Source organism: Cervus canadensis, chromosome 24 (genome assembly GCF_019320065.1).
Source record: "Cervus canadensis isolate Bull #8, Minnesota chromosome 24, ASM1932006v1, whole genome shotgun sequence".
NCBI lineage: Eukaryota > Metazoa > Chordata > Mammalia > Artiodactyla > Cervidae > Cervus > Cervus canadensis.
In genome coordinates, this window is record NC_057409.1 from 16,163,663 (window position 1) to 16,184,065 (window position 20,403).

General features: G+C 51.4%; 1 protein-coding gene and 1 pseudogene across 1 annotated transcript; both read right to left on the reverse strand.

Moving 5' to 3' along the window:
- Positions 1–2,770: 2,770 nt before the first annotated feature.
- On the reverse strand, positions 2,771–4,013 carry LOC122426657 (annotated as a pseudogene).
- Positions 4,014–13,276: 9,263 nt separating this feature from the next.
- Positions 13,277–18,206, reverse strand: B3GNT7 (UDP-GlcNAc:betaGal beta-1,3-N-acetylglucosaminyltransferase 7). Its single transcript, XM_043444552.1, has 2 exons — positions 18,073–18,206; positions 13,277–15,946 (listed from the first exon to the last, which is right to left on the reverse strand). Exons 1-2 carry the CDS (start codon positions 18,081–18,083, stop codon positions 14,752–14,754), a joined length of 1,206 nt encoding a protein of 401 aa, XP_043300487.1. The 5' UTR covers positions 18,084–18,206; the 3' UTR covers positions 13,277–14,751.
- Positions 18,207–20,403: the final 2,197 nt, after the last annotated feature.

The following is a 20,403-nucleotide window of genomic DNA, read 5'->3' on the forward strand; positions in this document are numbered from 1 at the left end:
CTGCAGTGGCAGGCGATTCTCAACCACTGGACCATTGGGAGAAAGTCCAATATATTTTTTCAAATTGACCCTCAAAAAGGTTGTTTAAGTATAACTGTTAAGTTTTGGTATAATTTGTTATGCAGCAATAGGTAACTTTCACAGGTTCAGTTCTGGAAAGCAGACCTGAACCCGTGATAGCAAAGAAAATAGAAATTCCTACTTCCTCTCTTCTGTCTTGGATTCCTCTTTCCTTCACTTCAAATATAGGTTTTAAGTTACTATTCCAGATTTGCTCAGACTTGAAAGCCCCATGGAAAGTGATGGGAACTTTATTTAAATTGGGGGATCTGCCACAAAAGAACAATTCTGATGGATTTTGTTGGGGAGGGAATGGAAGCCAGATTGCAAGAAGGATCAACAGAACCCAGGAGGAAAAAATCTTGTAAGGAAGGGGTTTGATGGAGGGCAAAGGCTTATCTGGGGACTCCAGCATAGGAAGCACCAGCTCTTGAGCAGAATGTGAGGGTCAGCTTCATCCATCCCAGCCTGAGGTTTTGTAGACTGAATCCATAATTTTTTTTTCCTAATAACCTTTTCTTTTGGGGAACACACCGTCCCCTCACTGCTGTCTTCCATTTGTGTGTGTGTGTGTGTGTGTGTGTGTGTGTGTGATCTTAGCTTCTCAACCACACCCTCAGCAGTGAAAGTTCGGAGTGCTAACCACTGGACCACCAGGGAATTCTCAGTCCTCTTCCATTGTAATCCTGCTCACGTCATGTGGATCAAGTGGGACTAACCCAATCCCTGGTCTCAATGATGTCCTGATTAGAGAATTCCATTCTCCTCACTGTAGACACTGGGTCTAGCTTGGACATAAGATACAATCAAACCTAATTATTGAGTATTTGCCAGAAATATCAGAAAAGACACACACTCTCTCTCTTTTTTTTTTTCTTTTAGGAGTGAGCTGTAAAGACCACCTACGTCTACGACCACCTGCGACCCTTTTTCCTTCCATCTGGAGAAATCCTGTTAGAGAATCAAGTCAACTCAGAGTGAAGAAGAGCTAATCGGTGAAGAGAAGTCACCTGTTAAGCACCTGGACCCAGCCATACCTGAAGCCCTAGAGATTTGTTTTTATCTACTAAAACTTCTTTTTTTCTGAGCTAGTTTGGAGTAGGGTTTCTGTCAGTTACCAGTGACTGTAACCTGAATAGGAGAATGCTTTGTGGCAAAATTGAAAGAAACATATTCCCCCAAGGAACTCTACTTCAGTATCCACCCTTCCTAGTAAGAGAACACAGTATGAGAACGGGAGATTGCATCTCAGTTAAATGAGACAGCTCCTCTTCCTCCTCTTCCTCCTATCACTTCCACTCCCAGCTTTCTTTCTTTTTTTTTCCCAGCTTTCTTTTATAATTTTACATTTCATTATTTTTAAAATATTTAGTTATTTAGCTAATTTATTTGGCTGCATTAGGACTTAGTTGCAGCATGCAAGATCTTTGATCTTTGTTGTGACATGTAGTATCTAGTTCCCTGAACAGGGGTTGAACCTGGGCCCCCTGCATTGGGAGTACAGAGTCTTAGCCTTACTGGACCACCACAGAAGTCCTAATTTTACATTTTAATCTTCATTAACTACATGAACTTGTTAATTATATTTGTCTTTTAATAAATTTGGCAGTGGTCTAGCTATTTCAATACTTTATTTTATTCCTTTATTTATTTTATTGAAGTATAATTAACCTACAACACTATGTTAGTTCCAGGTGTACAACATAGTGATTCAATATTTGTATACATTACAAACTGATCACTATAGATGATCGATATATCTAGGAAGCTTCTGTCATTATACAAATATATTACAAGATTATTGACGCTATTCCCCATGCTGTACATTTCACCCCCATGGTTTGGGTGCATATTGTAACTGGAAGTTTGCACCTCTTAGTTTTTTTCATCTGATTCTTTCCTCCCCTCAACCCCCTCCCTCTGGCAACCACCAGTTTGTTCTCTGTATCAATGAGTTTGTTCTGTTTTGTTATGTTTAATAATTTGTTTTGTTTTTTAAGATTCCATATTTAAGCAAAATCATACAGTATTTGCCTTTCTCTGTCTGTCTTATTTCACTATCATAATACCCTCTAGGTCCATCCAAGTTGTTGCAAAGGGCAAGCTTTCATTCTTATTTATGGTTGAGTAACATTTCTACTGTGTGTGTGTGTGTGTACACACCAAATCTTCTTTATCCACTCATTTCATCTGTCGCTGGACACTTAGGTTGCTTACACATCTTGGCTATAGTAAATAATGTTGCAGTGTACATAGGGGCACATATATCTTTCCAAATTAGTATTATTGGTTTCTTTGGGAAAATACCCAGAAGTGGAATTGCTGGATCATATGGTAGCTCTATTTGTAATTTTTCGAGAAACCTCTATACTATTTTTCATAGTGGCTGCCTCAATTTACATTCCCATAAACAGTGCGCAAGAGTTCCCTCCTCTTCACATCCTTCCCAACACTTATTTGTTGTCTTCTTTTTTTTTTTTAATAAGAGCCATTCTGATAGGTGTGAGGTGGTATCACATTATAGTTTCGATTTGTTAATTTTTTTGCCATCCCAGCTGAGAATTTAATTGGCATAAATGCAACCATATAAAAACATAAGTAATGAAAAACACAGTCACAATGTGCCCTCCACGCCCCAGCACATAATACTCCCTTCTGTGGGGAGGGGAGGAGGGAGCCCTGAAACCACCTAAGAACGCCGCAGCCCCTGGGCCCTTTGCAGGACCAGCCTGGCTGGGATGGGAGAACCTGGGCACCGCCTTAGTGCATCCGGTAGACAGTGGAGCAGGAGAGTTCACACAGCCGGTCCTTGAAGTCTAGGTCAATGGTGAAGTCCAGGTCACATTGTTCTTGGCATTGGGCCACATGCCAACGGTGCCAGAGATCTCCTCGCCTGTCTTCACTGTCAGATAGTCCTCCATGTAGAACACCGTCTGCTTCCAGTGAGGGGATGGGGACTCAGGGCTGTGCAGAAGCCAGTCCTTCTGTGGCAGCAGGTGAACTCGCCGTTGAAGTCGACCACCAGTGCATGCATGCAGCCGTTTGGCTTCACTTGCAGGCAGAAGGGGGAAGTGAAGGTCAGGTCTTCCAACTTGACCGTGTAGATGTCCATTTCCTTTATGAGGCAGGTTGGTGACCAGCTGCTTGGGGTCCACCATGTCCACCAGGGGCTCCTTGATGGCCACATCTTTGATGCAAGACGTCAAAGCTGCACACATTCTCCTACCAGTGGATCATGTAGTCTTTGTTTGCTGGTCCTCAATGGCTCTTACATACCAGCGTGGCTCGGTCTAGGAAGATGAGGCCATCGGGCACCAGCCACTTGTCTCAGGTGTAGACCGTGGTGTTGAGCATCAACTCATAGGAGAGGCAGTAGTCCATCTATGGCAATGATGTCCACCTCCTCCACCTTCCCCTTGATGATAGTCACCATGTGGTCTAACTTTTTGGCTTCCATAATCTTCATCCTGTAATCAGAGCTACTGAAACACTCGATCCCAATGACCCTGCGGGCCCTGGTCTTGGCAGTAAACGTGCAGAGGATCCTTGTGCCTGAGCCAACATCCAGCACCATCTTGTCTTTGAAAAGGTGCCGGCCATGAAACACGGAGTTCCGGTACATGAATTTGCGGACCTCATCTTTCAGCACTTCCTCATGGATGCCGAAGTGAGCATAGTAATCAAAGTGGCAATCTTTGGACATCACGTCCTCAGCATTGGGCAGCTTTCAGTCTGGCCACAGGAGACCACCTCTCCAGTCTCTCTGTCCCAGTCTCTAGCTAAGCTCACAGCTGGGGAGGGGAGGGAAGGGGAAGGCAGAAGTGGGGGCAGACACAGGGAAGGACAAAAGTAGGGGGGGTTACTTCTTCAAGAGGCAGCTGGAGGCTCATCGCATTAGCCAAGGTGGCTACAAAATTCCCCAGGATGCAGTTCGAGGCTGTGGCTTCCACCATCTTCAGCTGTGCCTACTCTTCCTCTGGCTGCTGAGACCCCTCCCCCCTTTCGATTTATTAATTTTTTTCTTAAGAAGCAATTTTTGGATTCTTTTCAGTTCTACTGCTTTCAAATTCATCAATTCAGCTTTCATCTTTATTATGTCTTTATTCTTTCCTTTTTACTGGCTTGGCTTTAGTCTGTTTTACTTATTTATGGCCACACCACATGGCTTACAGGGTGCTCCCTGATTAGGGATTGAACCCAGGCCATGGTGGTGAGAGCACCCTATCTTAACCATTAGGCCACTAGGGACTCCAACTTTCAGTTCAGTTCAGTTGTTCAGTCGTGTCCAACTCTTTGTGACCCCATGAACTGCAGCACACCAGGCCTCCCTGTCCATCACCAACCCCTGGAGTCCACCCAAACCCATGTCCATTGAGTCAGTGATGCCATCCAACCATCTCATCCTCTGTTGTCCCTTTCTTCTCCTGCCTTCAATCTTTCCCAGCATCAGGGTCTTTTCAAATGAGTCAGCTCTTTGCATCAGGTGGCCAAAGTATTGGAGTTTCAGCTTCAACATCAGTCTTTCCAATAAACATTCAGGACTGATCTCTTTTAGGATGGACTGGTTTGATCTCCGTGCAGTCCAAGGGACTCTCAAGAGTCTTCTCCAACACCACAGTCCAAAAGCATCAATTTTTCGGTGCTCAGCCTTCTTTACAGTCCAACTCTCACATCCATACATGACATCCATACATGACCACTGGAAAAACCATAGCCTTGACTAGACAGATCTTTGTTGACAAAGTAATGTCTCTGCTTTTTAATATGCCGTCTAGGTTGGTCATAACTTTCCTTCCAAGGAGTAAGCGTCTTTTAATTTCATGGCTTCAATCACCATCTGCAGTGATTTTGGAGCCCCCCAAATTAAAGTCAGCCACTGTTTCCCCATCTATTTGCCATGAAGTGATGGCACCAGATGCCACGATCTTAGTTTTCTGAATGCTGAGCTTTAAGCCAACTTTTTCACTCTCCTCTTTCACTTTCATCAAGAGGCTCTTTAGTTCTTCTTCACTTTCTACCATAAGGGTGGTGTCATCTGCATATCTGAGGTTATTGATATTTCTCCTGGAAATCTTGATTCCAGCTTGTGCTTCCTTCAGCCCAGCATTTCTCATGATCTACTCTGCATATAAATTAAATAAGCAGGGTGACAAGATACAGCCTTGACGTACTCCTTTTCCTATTTGGAACCAGTCTGTTGTTCCATGTCCAGTTCTAACTGTTGCTTCCTGACCTGCATACAGGTTTCTCAAGAGGCAGGTCAGGTGGTCTGGTATTCCCATCTCTTTCAGAATTTTCCACAGTTTATTGTGATCCACACAGTTAAAGGCTTTGGCATAATCAATAAAGCAGAAATAGATGTTTTCCTGGAACTCTTGCGTTTTCGATGATCCAGCAGATGTTGGCAATTTGATCTCTGGTTCCTCTGCCTTTTCTAAAACCAGCTTGAACATCTTGAAATTCACGTATTGCTGAAGTCTGGCTTGGAGAATTTTGAGCATTACTTTACTAGCATGTGAGATGAGTGCAATTGTGGAGTAGTTTGAGCATTCTTCGGCATTGCCTTTCTTTGGGATTGGAATGAAAACTGACCTTTCCCAGTCCTGTGGCCACTGCTGAGTTTTCCAAATTTGCTGACATATTGAGTGCAGCACTTTCACAGCATCATCTTTTAGGATCTGAAATAGCTCAACTGGAATTCCATCACCTCCACTAGCTTTGTTCGTAGCGATACTTCCTAAGGCCCACCTGACTTCACATTACAGGATGTCTGGCTCTAGGTGAGTGTGAGTGATCACACCTTCGTGATTATCTGGGTTGTGAAGATCTTTTTTGTACAGTTCTTCTGTGTATTCTTGCCACCTCTTCTTAATATCTTCTGCTTCAGTTAGGTCCATACCATTTCTGTCCTTTATTGAGCCCATCTTTGCATGAAAATTTCCCTTGGTATCTCTAATTTTCTTGAAGAGATCTCTAGTCTTTCCCATCCTATTGTTTTCCTCTATTTCTTTGCATTGATTGCCGAGGAAGGCTTTCTTATCTCTCCTTGCTATTCTTTGGAACTCTGCATTCAAACGGGTATATCTTTCCTTTTCTCCTTTGCCTTTCGCTTCTCTTCTTTTCACAGCTATTTCTAAGGCCTCCTCAGACAACCATTTTGCTTTTTTGCATTTCTTTTCCTTGGAGATGGTCTTGCTCCCTGTCTCCTGTACAATGTTATGAACTCCAGCTTGAGTCTGTTTTAAAGTTCTTTCCCTGAAATTTTGAGTAGAAATATGAGTTTGATTATTTGTATTATTGTTTTCATAGATAATGAATGCATTGAAAGTTGTTAAATTTCACAATATTCAACTGCTTTAGGCCCAAGGTCTAACATGTGACACCTCTGAAGTCATAATGATGCAAATTGGTGTTATCAACATAAATATAATGATGTGGTATTCTTGATTTCAAAACAATCTGCATCTGTAGCTTTCACTTTCTCTTTGATGCACAGTTATTTAAGAAAGAGGCTAGGATTGTTGTCATTGTTCTTGTCATTTGGTTTACGTTTGTGGGTAATTTCTGATTTACTGTCTCATGCACACAGAGTTAGGTCTGCTCAATTTCCACTTTGAGGGACCCTTGATATTTTCTTCCTAATATACATATGCGGTAAAAGTTTCAGGAGCAGAAAGGACTTATGTGCTGACTTGAGTGTTGTATAGAGTTTGATATGAATCTTTGTTTCAGTCCCACTTCCTTGCTGGCTGCCAACCAAGGCTTGCTCTCAGCTTCTATTAATAGAAGCTTCTCTCACTCTTTATCACTTGGCCAACCTTCATCTTCAATTCCATATTGTATATGGAATTGTTTTCTGCTTTGAATCTCTCTGACTTCTTCAGCTGGCAGGAGAAAACTCTCCACTTCTAAGGGCTTCTGGGATTCAATCAGGCCCACCCAGATAACCTCCCTATTTTAAGGTCAACTGTAACGTATAATGGGCTTCCCAGGTTGGGCAATATAAAGAATCTGTCTGCCAATGCAGGAGACACAAGAGACTTGGGTTCAAGCCCTGTATCGGAGAGATCACCTGGAGGAGAACATGGCAACCTGCTCCAGTAGTCTTGCCTGGAAAATTCCGTGGATAGAGGAGCCTGGCAGGATACAGTCCATGGGGTCCCAAAGAGTCAGACATGACTGAGCGACTGAGCATGCATGCAAGAGGTCAAGGGAAACACATAATGCACTGTAATTGTAAGAATGACACCTCATCAATGTGAAAGTTCCTGGGAGCAGGTAGGATATCTTTGGGGGATGAGTGTCCTGTGATCAACAATGGCTCATAAGTCTTCACTATAAAAGATACATTTTTATCAATAACCTCTATTTTTTAAGTGCCAAAGAACATTGGTTCAAATTACATAAAACAAATCTAGCAAGAAAAGTTTGACTAGGTTTGGGTGTCTTGGGATGCCTGATTCGAGTCTGGCCTTTTAGCCAGCAGCTGGTACTAGCTAACCACAGGCAGCAATGATGGATGGTCAGCTGTTTCCAGACCTGCCTCAAAGTTTTTCAGGCTATCTGCCTGGGGTCAGTGTGGTGGTCAATGTGCAGCTTTTGCAAACTAGCTACCCGAATGTGGATCTCAATCCATCACTTAAGCCCTTGACCTTTCACTCATGCAAGCCAGTAATCCCTTTTAAAGTTTCAAAAAGCCTGAGCTGAATTTTATGCCATTTGCAATCAAACTTACCCTAAGCAATGCTGGCTATACATTAGCTTTTTAAAATATATATATTTATTTTTAATTGGAGGATAATTGCTTTACAATATTGTGTTGGTTATATATTAGCTTTTATAATAGATGGATTCTTGCGTTGGTTGTGTAGGAGTGCTTGCTTACACAGTAAACACTTACAAGGACAGTGGATTGTTTTCAGATTCTAAGATTTCCTTCCTCTGACCTCAGAGGGCCCCTGAGGGTGGGCCAGCCAAAGTGATTTCTGTCAAGAGACTGTACTGCTCTCCTTGGTGGGTAAAACAAGAATCATTCCTCCTTTTTCTGGAAGAAGCCCCCTGAGGGCCTCAAAGCCACTTTCACTCCTCCAAGGGCACCCGTTCTGTCTGAATATTGGCCCACGTCTATCTTCTAAACTTTTTGTTGTGTAGTCACTAAGTCATGTCTGACTCTTTGAGATCCCATGAACTGCAGCATGCCAGGCTTCCCTGTCCTTCACCATCTCCCAGAGTTTGCTCAAACTCATGTCCATTGAGTTGACGATACCATCCAACCATCTCATCCTCTGTAGCCTCCTTCTCATTCTGCCTTCAATCTTTCCCAGCATCAGAGTCTTTTTCAATGAGTCAGTTCTTCACATCAGGTGGCCAAAGTATTGCAGCTTCAGCTTCAGCATCAGTCTTTCCAATGAATATTCAGAATTGATTTCCTTTAGGATTGACTGGTTTGATCTCCTTGCTGTCCAAGGGACTCTCAAGAGTCTTCTCCTGCACTACAGCTCAAAAGCATCAACTCTTTGGCGCTCAACCTTCTTTATGGTCCAACTCTCACATCTCTACATAACTACTGGAAAAACCATAGGTTTGACTATACCGACCTTTGCCGGCAAAGTGACGTCTCCACTTTTTAATACCTTGTCTACGTTTCTAAACTTTATCCCTCAACTAAGTGGTAACCGCTCATGGTACAAAATTCTTTAGACAAATAAGCAGAAAGAAGAGAATAAAATCCCTGGAGTTCCATTGAAAGTGAAAGTCGCTCAGTCCTGTCTGACTCTTTGCGACCCCATGGAATTCTCAAGGCCAGAATACTGAAGTGGGTAGCCTTTCCCTTCTCCAGGGGATCTTCTCAAACCACGGATGGAACCGCGGTCTTCCACATTGCAGGCGGATTCTTTTTTTTTTTTTCAGGCGGATTCTTTATCAGCTGAGCCACAAGCGAAGCCCAAGAATACTGGACTGGGTAGTCTATGCCTTCTCCAGCGGATCTTTCCCACCCAAGAATTGAACTGGGGTTTCCTGCATTGCAGGCGGATTCTTTACCAATTTAGCTATCAGGGAAGCCCATTACAAGGAAAGAATTCCTATTAAATAGTCTGGCGTGGAGATTTCTGGTATTTCAGAGGCATACATGCTCTTAGGGATACAAGAGGATAACTTGGGGTACAAGGATTTCAAGTTAACCGATTTCACGTAACAGCTCTAATCGCCCTCCTCTTTGTCACTATGCCCACCGTGGTCGGCTGGGGGCGCTCCCCGCCCTGTCCTGGGATGGTTCTGGCTCCGCGGATGACTCCAACCCTCCGGCCCCTCCCCGCCCCTTGGATCTTCTCAAGGGCCCTGCCCGGGGCCGCCGCTACGGAGCCGGCGCAGAGGGGTCTGCCCAGCGCCCCGCGCCCCCAGCCTCGCTGCGATCGCGGCGCGGGCCAACAGGTAGGTCTCACTAGATGTCGCACTCTCCACCTCTAGTCCAGGCCCCCGGGGTCCTGTGGATTCCACCACTACCCTCCCCTGACCTCCCCCACCTCCGACGGCAGAGCGCGATGGTCCCCACCGAAGCCTAGGTGGTTCAGCGATGGCCTCTGGGTTCCGGGTTGCGCTGACCACTCTCCGGCGCCCGCACCCTCAGTCCTGCCTGGGGCGAGGGCAGGAATTCCGGGCATTCTTGTTAGATTCGACACCAGAGAAAAACAAAGCGCGAGCAGATTCCTGACCCATCACCTGCTGCTCTGCAGTGTCAGTTAGTCCCCGCCCGGGCGTCGGCCGGAGTCACCTGGGGGTGGGGGGGGGGGGGTGTTGAAATACCTAGACTAGCGCCCGCCTCCGAGGTTCGGGTGTACCCCGCCTGGGTTGGGGCCTGAACGCCAATTTTTTTCCCCAAAGCTCCGCGGGGAGTTAGGGCTTTGCAGATGAGCAGCGGGGCTGAGCCCCTTCGGAAGGGATTGAGCTCTAGGCTCACCTGAAGGTGTAAAATTTATTCCAAGATGCAAGTTTGGTATCAGAAATATATGCAAAAAATGACATTCTAAACCATAATGAGTCTGTGGTCATTTTAATATAAAAGATGGTAAAAGATACCTTTTAGAAAAAAGAAACGCCTAACTCCTACGAGGTAAAGATTTATTTTATTCGTAAGAGGGTAAGCTGATGTTATAACTGGTTCACAGGAGACTTGTCTAAAAGCACAGATTTGTATGGAATGAAGGAATTGAATTGCTAACGGAGGCAAAACTGGTTTTTCCACAGTGGGGAGAGAAGTTGATGGAGTCTCTCCCTTTCTGTGTTTTTTTAAAAATTATATTTACAATATATTTCTTAAAATTTTTTTTATTTTAGAAAAATTTAAAATTGAAGTACAGTTGATTTACAAAGTTGTGTTAGTTTCAGGTGTACAGCCGAGTGATTTAGTTTTGATTATAAATCTTCTCTTTCAGATTCTTTTCCGTTATTGATTATTGCAAGATATTGAATGTACTTTCCTGTGCTATATAGTAGGTGCTTGTTGTTTACCTATTTTATATATAGTAGTGTGTGTATATGAACCCAAAACTCCCAATTTATCCCTCCCCTATTTTCTGTGATTTTAAAAAAAGTGCAGAATAGCTCCAAGACCATAAACTGGGCTAGAAGCAGACAGCTTGGGGGTTGTGTATTAAACAATGTATAGTGTTCCACTAAACAGGAAAGCTTGTCTTCACAATATTTTTTTAAAACTATGTGGAAATAAAGTTTTCCCACAGTGCTAGTCCTGCTGGGCTTCCTCAAATCCCAAATACCCAATTTCCAGTCACTCAAGGGACACTACATTTTTCTACTTTGGGGACTGTCGGGCAAAACCCCACAAATACACATGGAGGTTCCTGGGAGACAAAAGGGTGGGGGGTTAGGTGCAGAGACTGAGTTCAGACAGTGCTCGGTCACACAAGCGCTGTGGGACCCTACTCTGGGGAGCCTCCGTTTCTTCACTTGACCGTCGTCTTCGTCTATAACTGGTTCCACAGAAGCTTCCCTCCCTGCTCCTTCTCAGCTGAGGTGGACAGAGTGAGTCTCCCCAGAACAGGCTTTCTTTGTTACGGGTAGAGTTCTTTGAGTGGTCTCCTTTAGTTATGTAAATGTGGCCAAGCAGCACCCATTGCCTGGCAGGAGACCTTCTGTGGCCTGACAAAGCTACCTCTTCCGCAGGCCTCTTAGGAATGCAGGACTGGAGGCAGGACAGCAGGGGGGAAGCGTCTTGCCTTTGAAGCTCCGGGTCTTTGGGGAGGAAAGGGTTTGAGACTCACTTCCCCTTCCCCCCAACCTGTTCCTCAGGATCTGATTGAGGACTGACTAAAATTTACCTAAAATTTACCAGCAGCCCTGGAAAATTGCTTCCCAGTGACAGAATCTGAGTGAATTTGTAGGGTCCTCCCGAACTCGGTGTTACTGACTGAGTCTCAGGACCCAGCGCCCCTAGCTGGCTTCTTCTGCTCTTTGGAGAAGAACAAGCAAGGGTGACTAAGAGAATTGTTCTGTCTATGAATCGTGGGCCCCGCTGCAGCCTCTGTCAGGAAGACAATGCCTCAGAGTCCACAGAACTGTGGGGGCCCATGTGCCAGGGTGTCACCGTGTGGGATGAGAGGCAACCGCTGCAGAGGGTGGCTCAGACTTTTCCCGGACACACACTCGGGACTAAGGAAGCCCTTGAGGTTTCCAGACAATTAAAGACTGAGTGGGCTCCGAAAGGGAGAGGTAGGATTTGGTGGGGAGGAAAGATAATTTCCCCCTCTGGCCTTCTAGGTTCTTGGCGGAGACCCTTCTCTATGAGAAAAGACAGGTTAAGAAGAGAAAAACATACCCAATGATATGTATACCTTCTGTATGCATGAAGGATACCTGGGAACTCTCCGAGAATGGCCAAGCCACCAGCTTAAATAGCACCTTTGGCCAAGATGTTGTGGTGCAGGGAGCACCAGGACACTCCATCCAGCCTCATCTCCAACACTGTCCACACCGGGCAGCCAGCAGCTCCGATGTCCTGCTTTTTTTGCGCTCCTGGGTTGTTGCATGGCCCCCTGTCTGGACTGTCCTTCCTTCCCCTTCCACCACAGGCAAGCACCTACTTCTTCAAGACGCAGGTGCACTGGCAGGCCTGGTGATGAAGCCTGCTCCCCACCCTGTGCTGGGGGGTCATATTCCACTGGCCCCCTCACAGGTGGGTTCCCTGCCCTTCCTCCTGCTGTGCTAACGCTGGCGCCCCACCCCTTTCCCAGCCCTCTCTGCAAGCTCAGCCTGGGCCTCTGAGGTCTGAAACGGGGTCAGATACAAGGGTCCCCCTGGGGCTGAGGCTGAGGGCGTTCCCATGCTGGAAACTTGCTGCTTCCACCGAGTCCCTGCGGCTCAGCTGGAAACAGAGCGAGCCTAGAGGCAGGGGTGCGCACCCAGGTCCCCACTCCCGGTCCCTGCCTCTCAGGATCAAGTCTGAACACCCCCCTGCAACCCAGGAGGCCCTGAGATCCTCTTCTCACACCCCAGCTCCCCCCACCCCACCACTCCATCTTCCCACTCTTGAGGAGCAGCTATCTGCTTCAGCACACACCTGCTCAGCATCCTTCAGGTGATTTCTGAGCACAAATGCTGTCTCTGGGCCCCCACCTGTGCGCTGGGACCAGTGGCCCTTCCACCTCTGTCTCCTGGCTGTCTCTCCATGGCTCTTGCCCTGGCTGGACTGAGCTCTGGGAAGGCAGAGACCCTAGAGCCCCACCCTGCTGTCTGCAGCCCCCAGGCTCACACGGTGAGTAAAAGACCTCACATGTGCAGTCACCAGGTCCCAACTCAGAAGGGCCGGCTTGGTGGTGACATTCTTAACATTCGAAGATGGTGCCTTATATTAGGACCCAGCCCTTGCTCTCACTCATTTGGGGAAGAGGCCTGGCGTGGACATTAATAAGCAAGTGACTCTCTCAGGGCATCTGACCCATTGAGCACAGGCAGGGAGCTGCTGGCTTGCCCACCGCACCCCAGTGTCCCTCCTCCTGGGGCTGACTGCCCTCCTCACCCTGGAGGTAAGCAGTTTCGGCCGAGGTTCCCTGTGCAGTGCAGTCCCCCCATCACTGGACCCCACTGTTTCAATGTTTCTTATCAACCTGATCTAGGCTCAAGGCTGACTGCAGGAATGTCAGGAAGCCCACTAGCCCCTGCAGGCGCCCACCCCACCCCACTCACTGTCACCCCAGCCTCAGGGGCAGCTCTGGCCCGGCCCTCACCAGAAAATGCTCTCTGAGCTGCAGGTCTCTCTTGCACCCCACCCCCCAACCAGGGGCCCATGTGGCCTCTGCTTTCCTCCTGGAGATCAAGAGGCCCTTCAGAGGGTCCTTGTGTACCCACCAGCCAATAACAAGGAACAAGCTGTGTCTTCCCCAATAGAAATGGCGACAGGAAATTTCACACCGGGGAGGGGGAAAAAAAAACCAGTCCCCTTTTATTAAGAAAATAAGAGTTAATCCCTCACTTTTCCCAGGGGACTTGACCCTGATGCAAGGTGACATCTTCTGGAGCCATCCCCCAGGAATCCCTGAACCCGAGTGGGGTGGGCACCAAGTCACTCCATCCCTTCACAGGGGCCAATGCTGGTCTGCTCAGGGCCTGGAGAAGTAGGCATGCAGGTGGGCATGGCTCTGGAGGCTGAGGGGGGAGCTGTGATGGGCATGGGGCTGTGTGCCTGGGGTGGGGGCGGGGCTGAGGGGACAAGAGTGGCGGAGGGAGGCGATGTCTTGCTGAAATAAGGAAAGGGAAGAACACCACCTCCCCCCACCCTCCGAGGCCTGGCGCCTTCTCCCTCCGAATTCTTCATAAATAAAACTTCACAGTAATGGAGGCATATCCTTCCAGGGTCAGACCAGCTGGTTTCCAACTGGGGGAGCCAGGCCTTGCGAAGCAGCACTGGGACTGCTGGGACCGGAGCTCGGCTCTCTGGCCCTGCGTCTGGGGGCAGGGGAGTGGGGGCTGGGGTGCGGTGAGGTGGGGCTGCAGCCCATCCAGAGGTTCTGAGGATCACTGAGGTAGTCAGAGCCGCTGCTCTGGCTTCCGGACAGACGGGAGCCGGCTGGAGCAGCGCCGGACGCAGCCAGGAGCGAAGCCACCTGGGAGCAGAGACTGTGCAGTCAAACCCCAGGAGGGTCAGGGCCCCGGGGGGCAGGGGGGTGCTGAGGGCCTTCTGTGGCTCGGTCTCCAGGAACCCCCAGAGGCGTTGACGGGGGGAGGCCTGTGAGCCTGCACAGGGTTGAGCTTTCTCCTGAAAGGGCTGCCCAAGCAGCCGTGGGGAGACTGAGGCATTTCACAGAAGCTGGAGGATCCGCTCTGTGAAGACAAGAGGGCAGCCCTGGACCCGTCGAGGGCAGGTCGAGCCTAGGGTACCTGAGCACAGGGTTCCTTGAGAGGCCATCAGGGCCTCCCGCCCGGTTAGACGGAGCCAGACCACAGACCCAGGCTGGGAGGGCTGCCAGAGAACCAGTCTCCAGTCTGGGCCGTTCGGAACGTGGCCGGGCCTTAGTCCCGGTCACCCGCACCCCACCACACCCAGGGGCACGTAAGGCCCACCCCTCCACCTTCCTGCAGGGGACCAGAGGCGGTGCCCTGGCCTTGCAGCTGCAGCCTCGCGACTCGCAGGCACTCCGGAGCACATGTTCCTCGTCAATCCTGACGGCCCAGGCCAGGTCAGAGCACCTGGAGCTTGCGGGAACAGGTGAGGTTGCCATGCACCAGCTCCCACATGGCCAGCAGCTCGGTGGGCAGCAGCTTGTGCACGACAAGCATGGAGCGGAAGAAGCAGGGCTCCTTGTTCATGCGGCTGTTGCGATTCCTGGAGATGCCGAAAGTCTTGAAGCCCTCGTGGGCCATGGGCCGCACGCCCAGCACCTCCAGGCACATGCCCAGGAAGACGTCATCGATGGGGTAAAGCTCCAGGGTGTCGCAGCTGTGGTGCAGGCGCTGGGCCAGTCCCCTGGCCATAAGGAAGCCCCCTCCGCCTGCATAGGGCGGGTAACTGTTCTGACTGTATAAGATCCCGGGGATGTAGTACTTGCTATCCTTCCGGCGGATGGGCCGGGCGTGATGCAAAACGTCTCCCACAAACAGGTCCTCCTGGGGCCGCCGGTCGGCCAGAAATTCCAGCAGGTTGGTGGGGTTGACGAAGACATCATCATCGCCCTTGAAGACAAAGCGGACGTCAGGGCAGTAGATGTCAAGCCACTTGAGGAAGTGGATCTCCTTGAGGGTCAGGTTGAAGAAGCTGTCAAGGAAGTCCCATTGCAGTATGTCCCCGTAGATGCGGTCCTCGTAGGCCAGCAGCTGCTGGTAGTGGGACTGCTCCTCCGGTTTGGAGGCCTTGCCCAGCAGGAAGAGAGTGCGCACTGCACCGCGGCCCCTGCCCGCCGACTCCTGCTCGCGGCCCCAGGTCTGGCGGATGGCCTCGCGGCGGTCATGCTGCGCGATGATGGACTTGACGACCACCAGCAAGTACACATCACCGCTGCACTTCTCCGGATGATTGAGCAGCATGGGAAAGTAGCGGCAGTGGCGATAGGACAGAAACTGCTGGAAGTGTGGCTCCAGGCCCTGGAACCAGGGTTGGTGGGTCAAGTTTATATTGGCCGAGCAGTTAGTGGTGTTCACGTCCCAGGCCTGGGGCCTCCGTGAAACCATGGGAGTGGGGGTGACCGCCTCCTTCGCGCTCTTCCAGAAGCTGTCAGGGTTCACCAGAAGTCCGCTGGGTTTCTGGGCCTTCTGTTGCTTGAGGGAGGCTGGCGGGGGCTCCTGCAGAAACTGGCTGGGGGTCAGACTGCGCTGGAATACCGTTACGGCCACGAGCAAGGCCAGGGACAGGCACACGCTCTTGTAGACGGTTCTCTTCCTGGGGGTAGGGGTGAGGTGGGGAGCGGATGTTTCAGAAGAGAGAAGAAAGGATGAGTCAGTCCCCTTGTACAGAGCTGCAGTCCCAGATGGGCAGATGGCCCCTGTACACAGACTCAAGTCCCTGGGCCCCTGAATGGTCAGAGGAGGTCTTGCTTCTTCTCCCATCCTGACCTCCCTCCTCCAGGACCCGGGAGCCACATAACACAGAGCTTAAGTACAGGCGCTGTGGAGTCAGGCTCCTGGAGTTCAGATTTTGGTCCTGCTATGAATGGGGAAAATTGCCCCCCCACCCCTCCACCCCATGGCTCAGTGGTAAAAAAAATCCACCTGCAATACAGGAGTCTCAGGAGACACGGTTTGATCCCTGGGTTGGGAAGATCCCCTGGTGGAGGGCATGGCAACCCACTCCAGTATTCTTATCTGGAGAATCTCATGCACAGAGGAGCCTGCTGAGCTACAGTCCATAGGGTCGCAAACAGTCAGACATGACTGAAGTGACTTAACACACGCATGCACTTACTGAATACAAGCTACATGGAGACGTTTTGTGATTTCTCTTAACCTCTCCAAGCTGTGATTTTTTTTTCTTTCTCAAAATGAGGATAGCACGCAACTGGCGTGTCAGCTGCAGTGCTGGGCACAGAGTGGGTTTGGAGTTGGGGGAATGCTGTGATTCTACAAGGGGCTGACCTGCCCTGCTCCCCATCTCTCCCTCAGGCACCCTGTCTGCTTTGTGCAAACCTGGTGAACCACTGGGGTAAACCACTGGGAGGTGCAGAGATGACACCTGTTCAAAAAGTATAGGGGATACTGGGGAGAAAGCTCTCACCTGGAACCTGAAGAAGCCTGTCCCTCCCCTCCCACCCACCCCCATCCATCTGACCCAACAAAAAAAGAACAGTTCTCACCATTGACAGAAGCCTGAAAATGGGGCGAGCATCTCCTAGCAAGCCCACTGTCCCTGTAGCTCCAGTCTGAGCCCCACTAAGAGAGCTGAATTCCCCCACTCTGCTGCCTTGAGAGGGGCACAGTTGGACCCCCACTCTCCAGGGTCCCTCATGCCAAGTTAACCCCACTACACCCCTTTAGGAAGCAGAAATCAGTTATTTTCTAGGAGCGCTTGCAGGGCCAGGGTTCTGAATCCTTGGGCCTTGAGTCCCTGGGCCCAGGGACCCTCTCTCCTCAGCTCACAGTCTGGGGAGACCCAGGACACCTGCCATGTTCTCTTCTGGGGAGAGGCAGAGCTGGGGACTCCAGGAAAAGGGCAGACCAGAAAGTGTGGTTTCACAGGGCCAGGCCAGAAGGGTGTCAAGAGGGGAGATTCAGGGTGATGGGAGAGACAGGCAGCAAAATGGTGAGACAGGGACCAGGTGGTCCAGCCTGGGGTGGCCTCAGGACCGGCTGATGAAAGGTGCAGGCACCCAGGGTGAGTGATGCAGAGCCCAATGGAGAGACATTTTCCCATGGGCTCCCAAGATATAGAGCTGGAGGGAGGCTGGGTCATTTCAGGTGCTGGGGTGGGGTGTGACCCAGACCCCATCGTCCCAGGAGGAGGACAGGGGAGTACTCTGGCCTGGTTTGTTGGGTTGGACTGAGGGGGTCACCCCAAAGAGGGCCATGAGGCTATGCCCCTTCACTCCAGGCTGTTTCCACTCCATTTGTGGGGGAAAAAAAGACACCCCCCTCTCCCCCCAGTGCAAGGGGAGCGGTGGGCAGGCCGGAGGCCCCAGCTCCCGGAGAGGAAGGAGAGCCACTCGGGGTTGAGGGTGGAGGACAGGGGTCGCCCAGGAAGCAGGAGGCCCTCGGAATCGGGGACGGGACCCAGCTACCGGCGAGACCTTGCGGTCCCCAACTCCGCGGGTCCAGGAATGAGCTCTGGGTGCCTTGGGGCCAGAGCTTAAGAGAGCATACGGGCGACAGGGGAAGGCTGAGCGCACGAGTCCACCGCGGTCCTCCAATCGCCGACCGGCCGGCCCAGGCGTCGCGCACGGCCGGGCATCTCCAGCCATCGCCGCGCCAGCCCAGCTGCGCCCGGGAAACGGAGGCCAGCCCGCGCCCCCCGCGACCCGCGGCATCCCTCACCGCTCCCGCAGCCCGGGTCCCCGGCCCGACGGCCCCACTCACCACAGAGACATGGCGGCCCGGGCCACGGCGGCGGCGGAGCGGGGCGCGCGGATCGCAGCTCTGGGCGCCGCGGGCTCGGGGACGGCGGGCGGGCGGGGACGAGGAACGGGACAGGGACTGGGGCGGGCGGGGGCGGGCGGGGGCGGAGGTCCGGCCGCGCCCCCGCCGAGGCTCTCGACTTCCCCGCGGCCGGAGGAGGGGCCGGCAGGGTAGGCGGCGGCCCAGGTACGTTAACCCCTTCGGCGCCCCCCCGGCCCTCCATCCCCGCGACCTCGGGGCGCAGCACGGCGGGGCGGTAAGTGACCCATTTTCCGGAGGTGGCACCCGAGCCCCGGCGGCGCGCGGAACCGCCCACGGTCATTCGGCCGGAGCGTGAGTGGCCGAGTCGGGACATCGGAACCCACGAAGGTCACTCCCGCCACCGGGGACGGGGGTTTCCCCCCCGTGGGGGGGCTTCCCCGGGGTCGCCGGCCCCTCTGGATGCTTGCGAACAGGGACCCCACCCACCTCCAATCTCTCCGGGGGCACGGGGGCCCCGCCATTTCCCTCCAGCCTCGTCCGGCCTTTTTCTGGGTGGGGGAGGCAGAGACAGGGCTTCCTTTCCTCCTGTCTGTTTCCCTCTGCCCTCTCTCCCCTGGCCCCTTCCAGGCAGGGCCCCCCCACCCACCCCCGCACCCCGCTATCTAAGGTGGGATCTGCAGAGGAGAGAGACTGGGGCGGAGAGAGCTGAACCCCAAGCAGAGGTCAGGAGGCGGCTGGGCTGTCCGAGTGGGGACAGCGGCCCACGCCGCAGCTCTGAAGCCTTCTCTCTGCCCCGGACAATGGCCTTCTCCATCTCTGGAGCTCTTCCAATCCCAGAGAACCCCTCCTCACCGCCAAAAGGCCTGTCTGCTGGCCCAGCCTGCCTTTTCATCTGTCCACTAGTATTTCACTTCAAACCCCTTTTTGTCCCTAAGCCTTTATTAATCTGTTTGTGTATGCCACACCCAGCGACTCTTAGGGAGTGGGCTGCATGAAGACAGAGAACTCCTGGGGTGTTCTTGGCCCAATCGGTCAGGGGTGGTGGGTATTCCACCCAGGTGATTTCCAGAACCCCCTAAAAGGTAAAACCCCCGCGGGTCCTGCTATTGCTCAGGCCTGTTCTAGCCTTGTTCCACGCTGAAGTCCCATCCCTGAGCTTACAGTGCTGTGCTTAGTCGCTGAGTCCTGTCTGACTCTGCGAACCCACAGACTGTAGCCCTCCAGGCTGCTCTGTCCATGGGGATTCTCCAGGCAAGAATACTGGAGTGGGTTGCCATTCCCTCCTCCAGGAGATCTTCCCAACCGGGGAATTGAACCCAGGTCTCCCACACTACAAGCGGATTCTTTACCGTCTGAGCCATCAGGGAAGCCCCCGAACTTACAGTAGGGCCTCAGAAATGCCCATAGTAGTGACACAAGCGTTTTGCAGGCCAGTAAATAACAGCTAACATTCATCAAGCAGTGCAATATGCAAAGCACACTTGAGGCCCATGCGTGAGTGACTCAGTCCTAGAGGCTATTATTATTACCGCTCCACAAAGGAGGAAATGAAGGTGCCTGACTCCTGCCTGTCAGCTCTCATAGTAAGCAAACCCAGGAGGCCTGCCTGGTTCCAGAGGCAGGCTCTTTTGCCTTTCACCCAGGGAGCTCCTTCCTGCTAGGAGGCCCCCAGGTACAGTAAGAGACTGGAGATAGGAAGCCTGAACCCCTGAGGCTTGGGTGAGCAGGTCTTTCCTTAAGACTCCAGAGCCTCTCCAGAGCCTTAAGGAAAGGAGGAGGAGGAGAAACAGTCATTAGAATTTCTTCCGGATGTTGCAAGCTTCAGTGAGGGAATGTGAAGGGCCTTTCAGGTCGAATTCCAGAGGAGGACCCTGGGATCAGTGCCCTTCATAGCAGCCCCTCCCAAGTGCCAGAGCAGGAAGAAGGTCTGACTTGCAGCCCAGCCCCCTGGGCCTGGCTGCCTGCTTTTGGGGAGCCCCCACAGTCCCCCTGGCCACCCATTCCACAGGGCACCAGGTAGCTCACTGCCTGGGCTTCTGCTTTGCCCTGCAGGTGTGGCCTTGAGGGGGCTTGTGCTAGCCTGGCGGAGGACAGTCTACCCTGCCTCAGCGTTTACGTCTCACACAGAAGCTGTGGGGTCTTTTTAGGAGCCTAGTTGAGGGTGGACACAGAGATCCCTGGGAATGGGTTTTGAACCTGGGTTTGGGGACTTGCCTGTAGCTCAGACGGTGAAGAATCTGCCTGCAATGCAGGTAACCTGGGTTCAATCCCTGGGTTGGGAAGATCCTCTAGAGAAGGGAATGGCAGCCC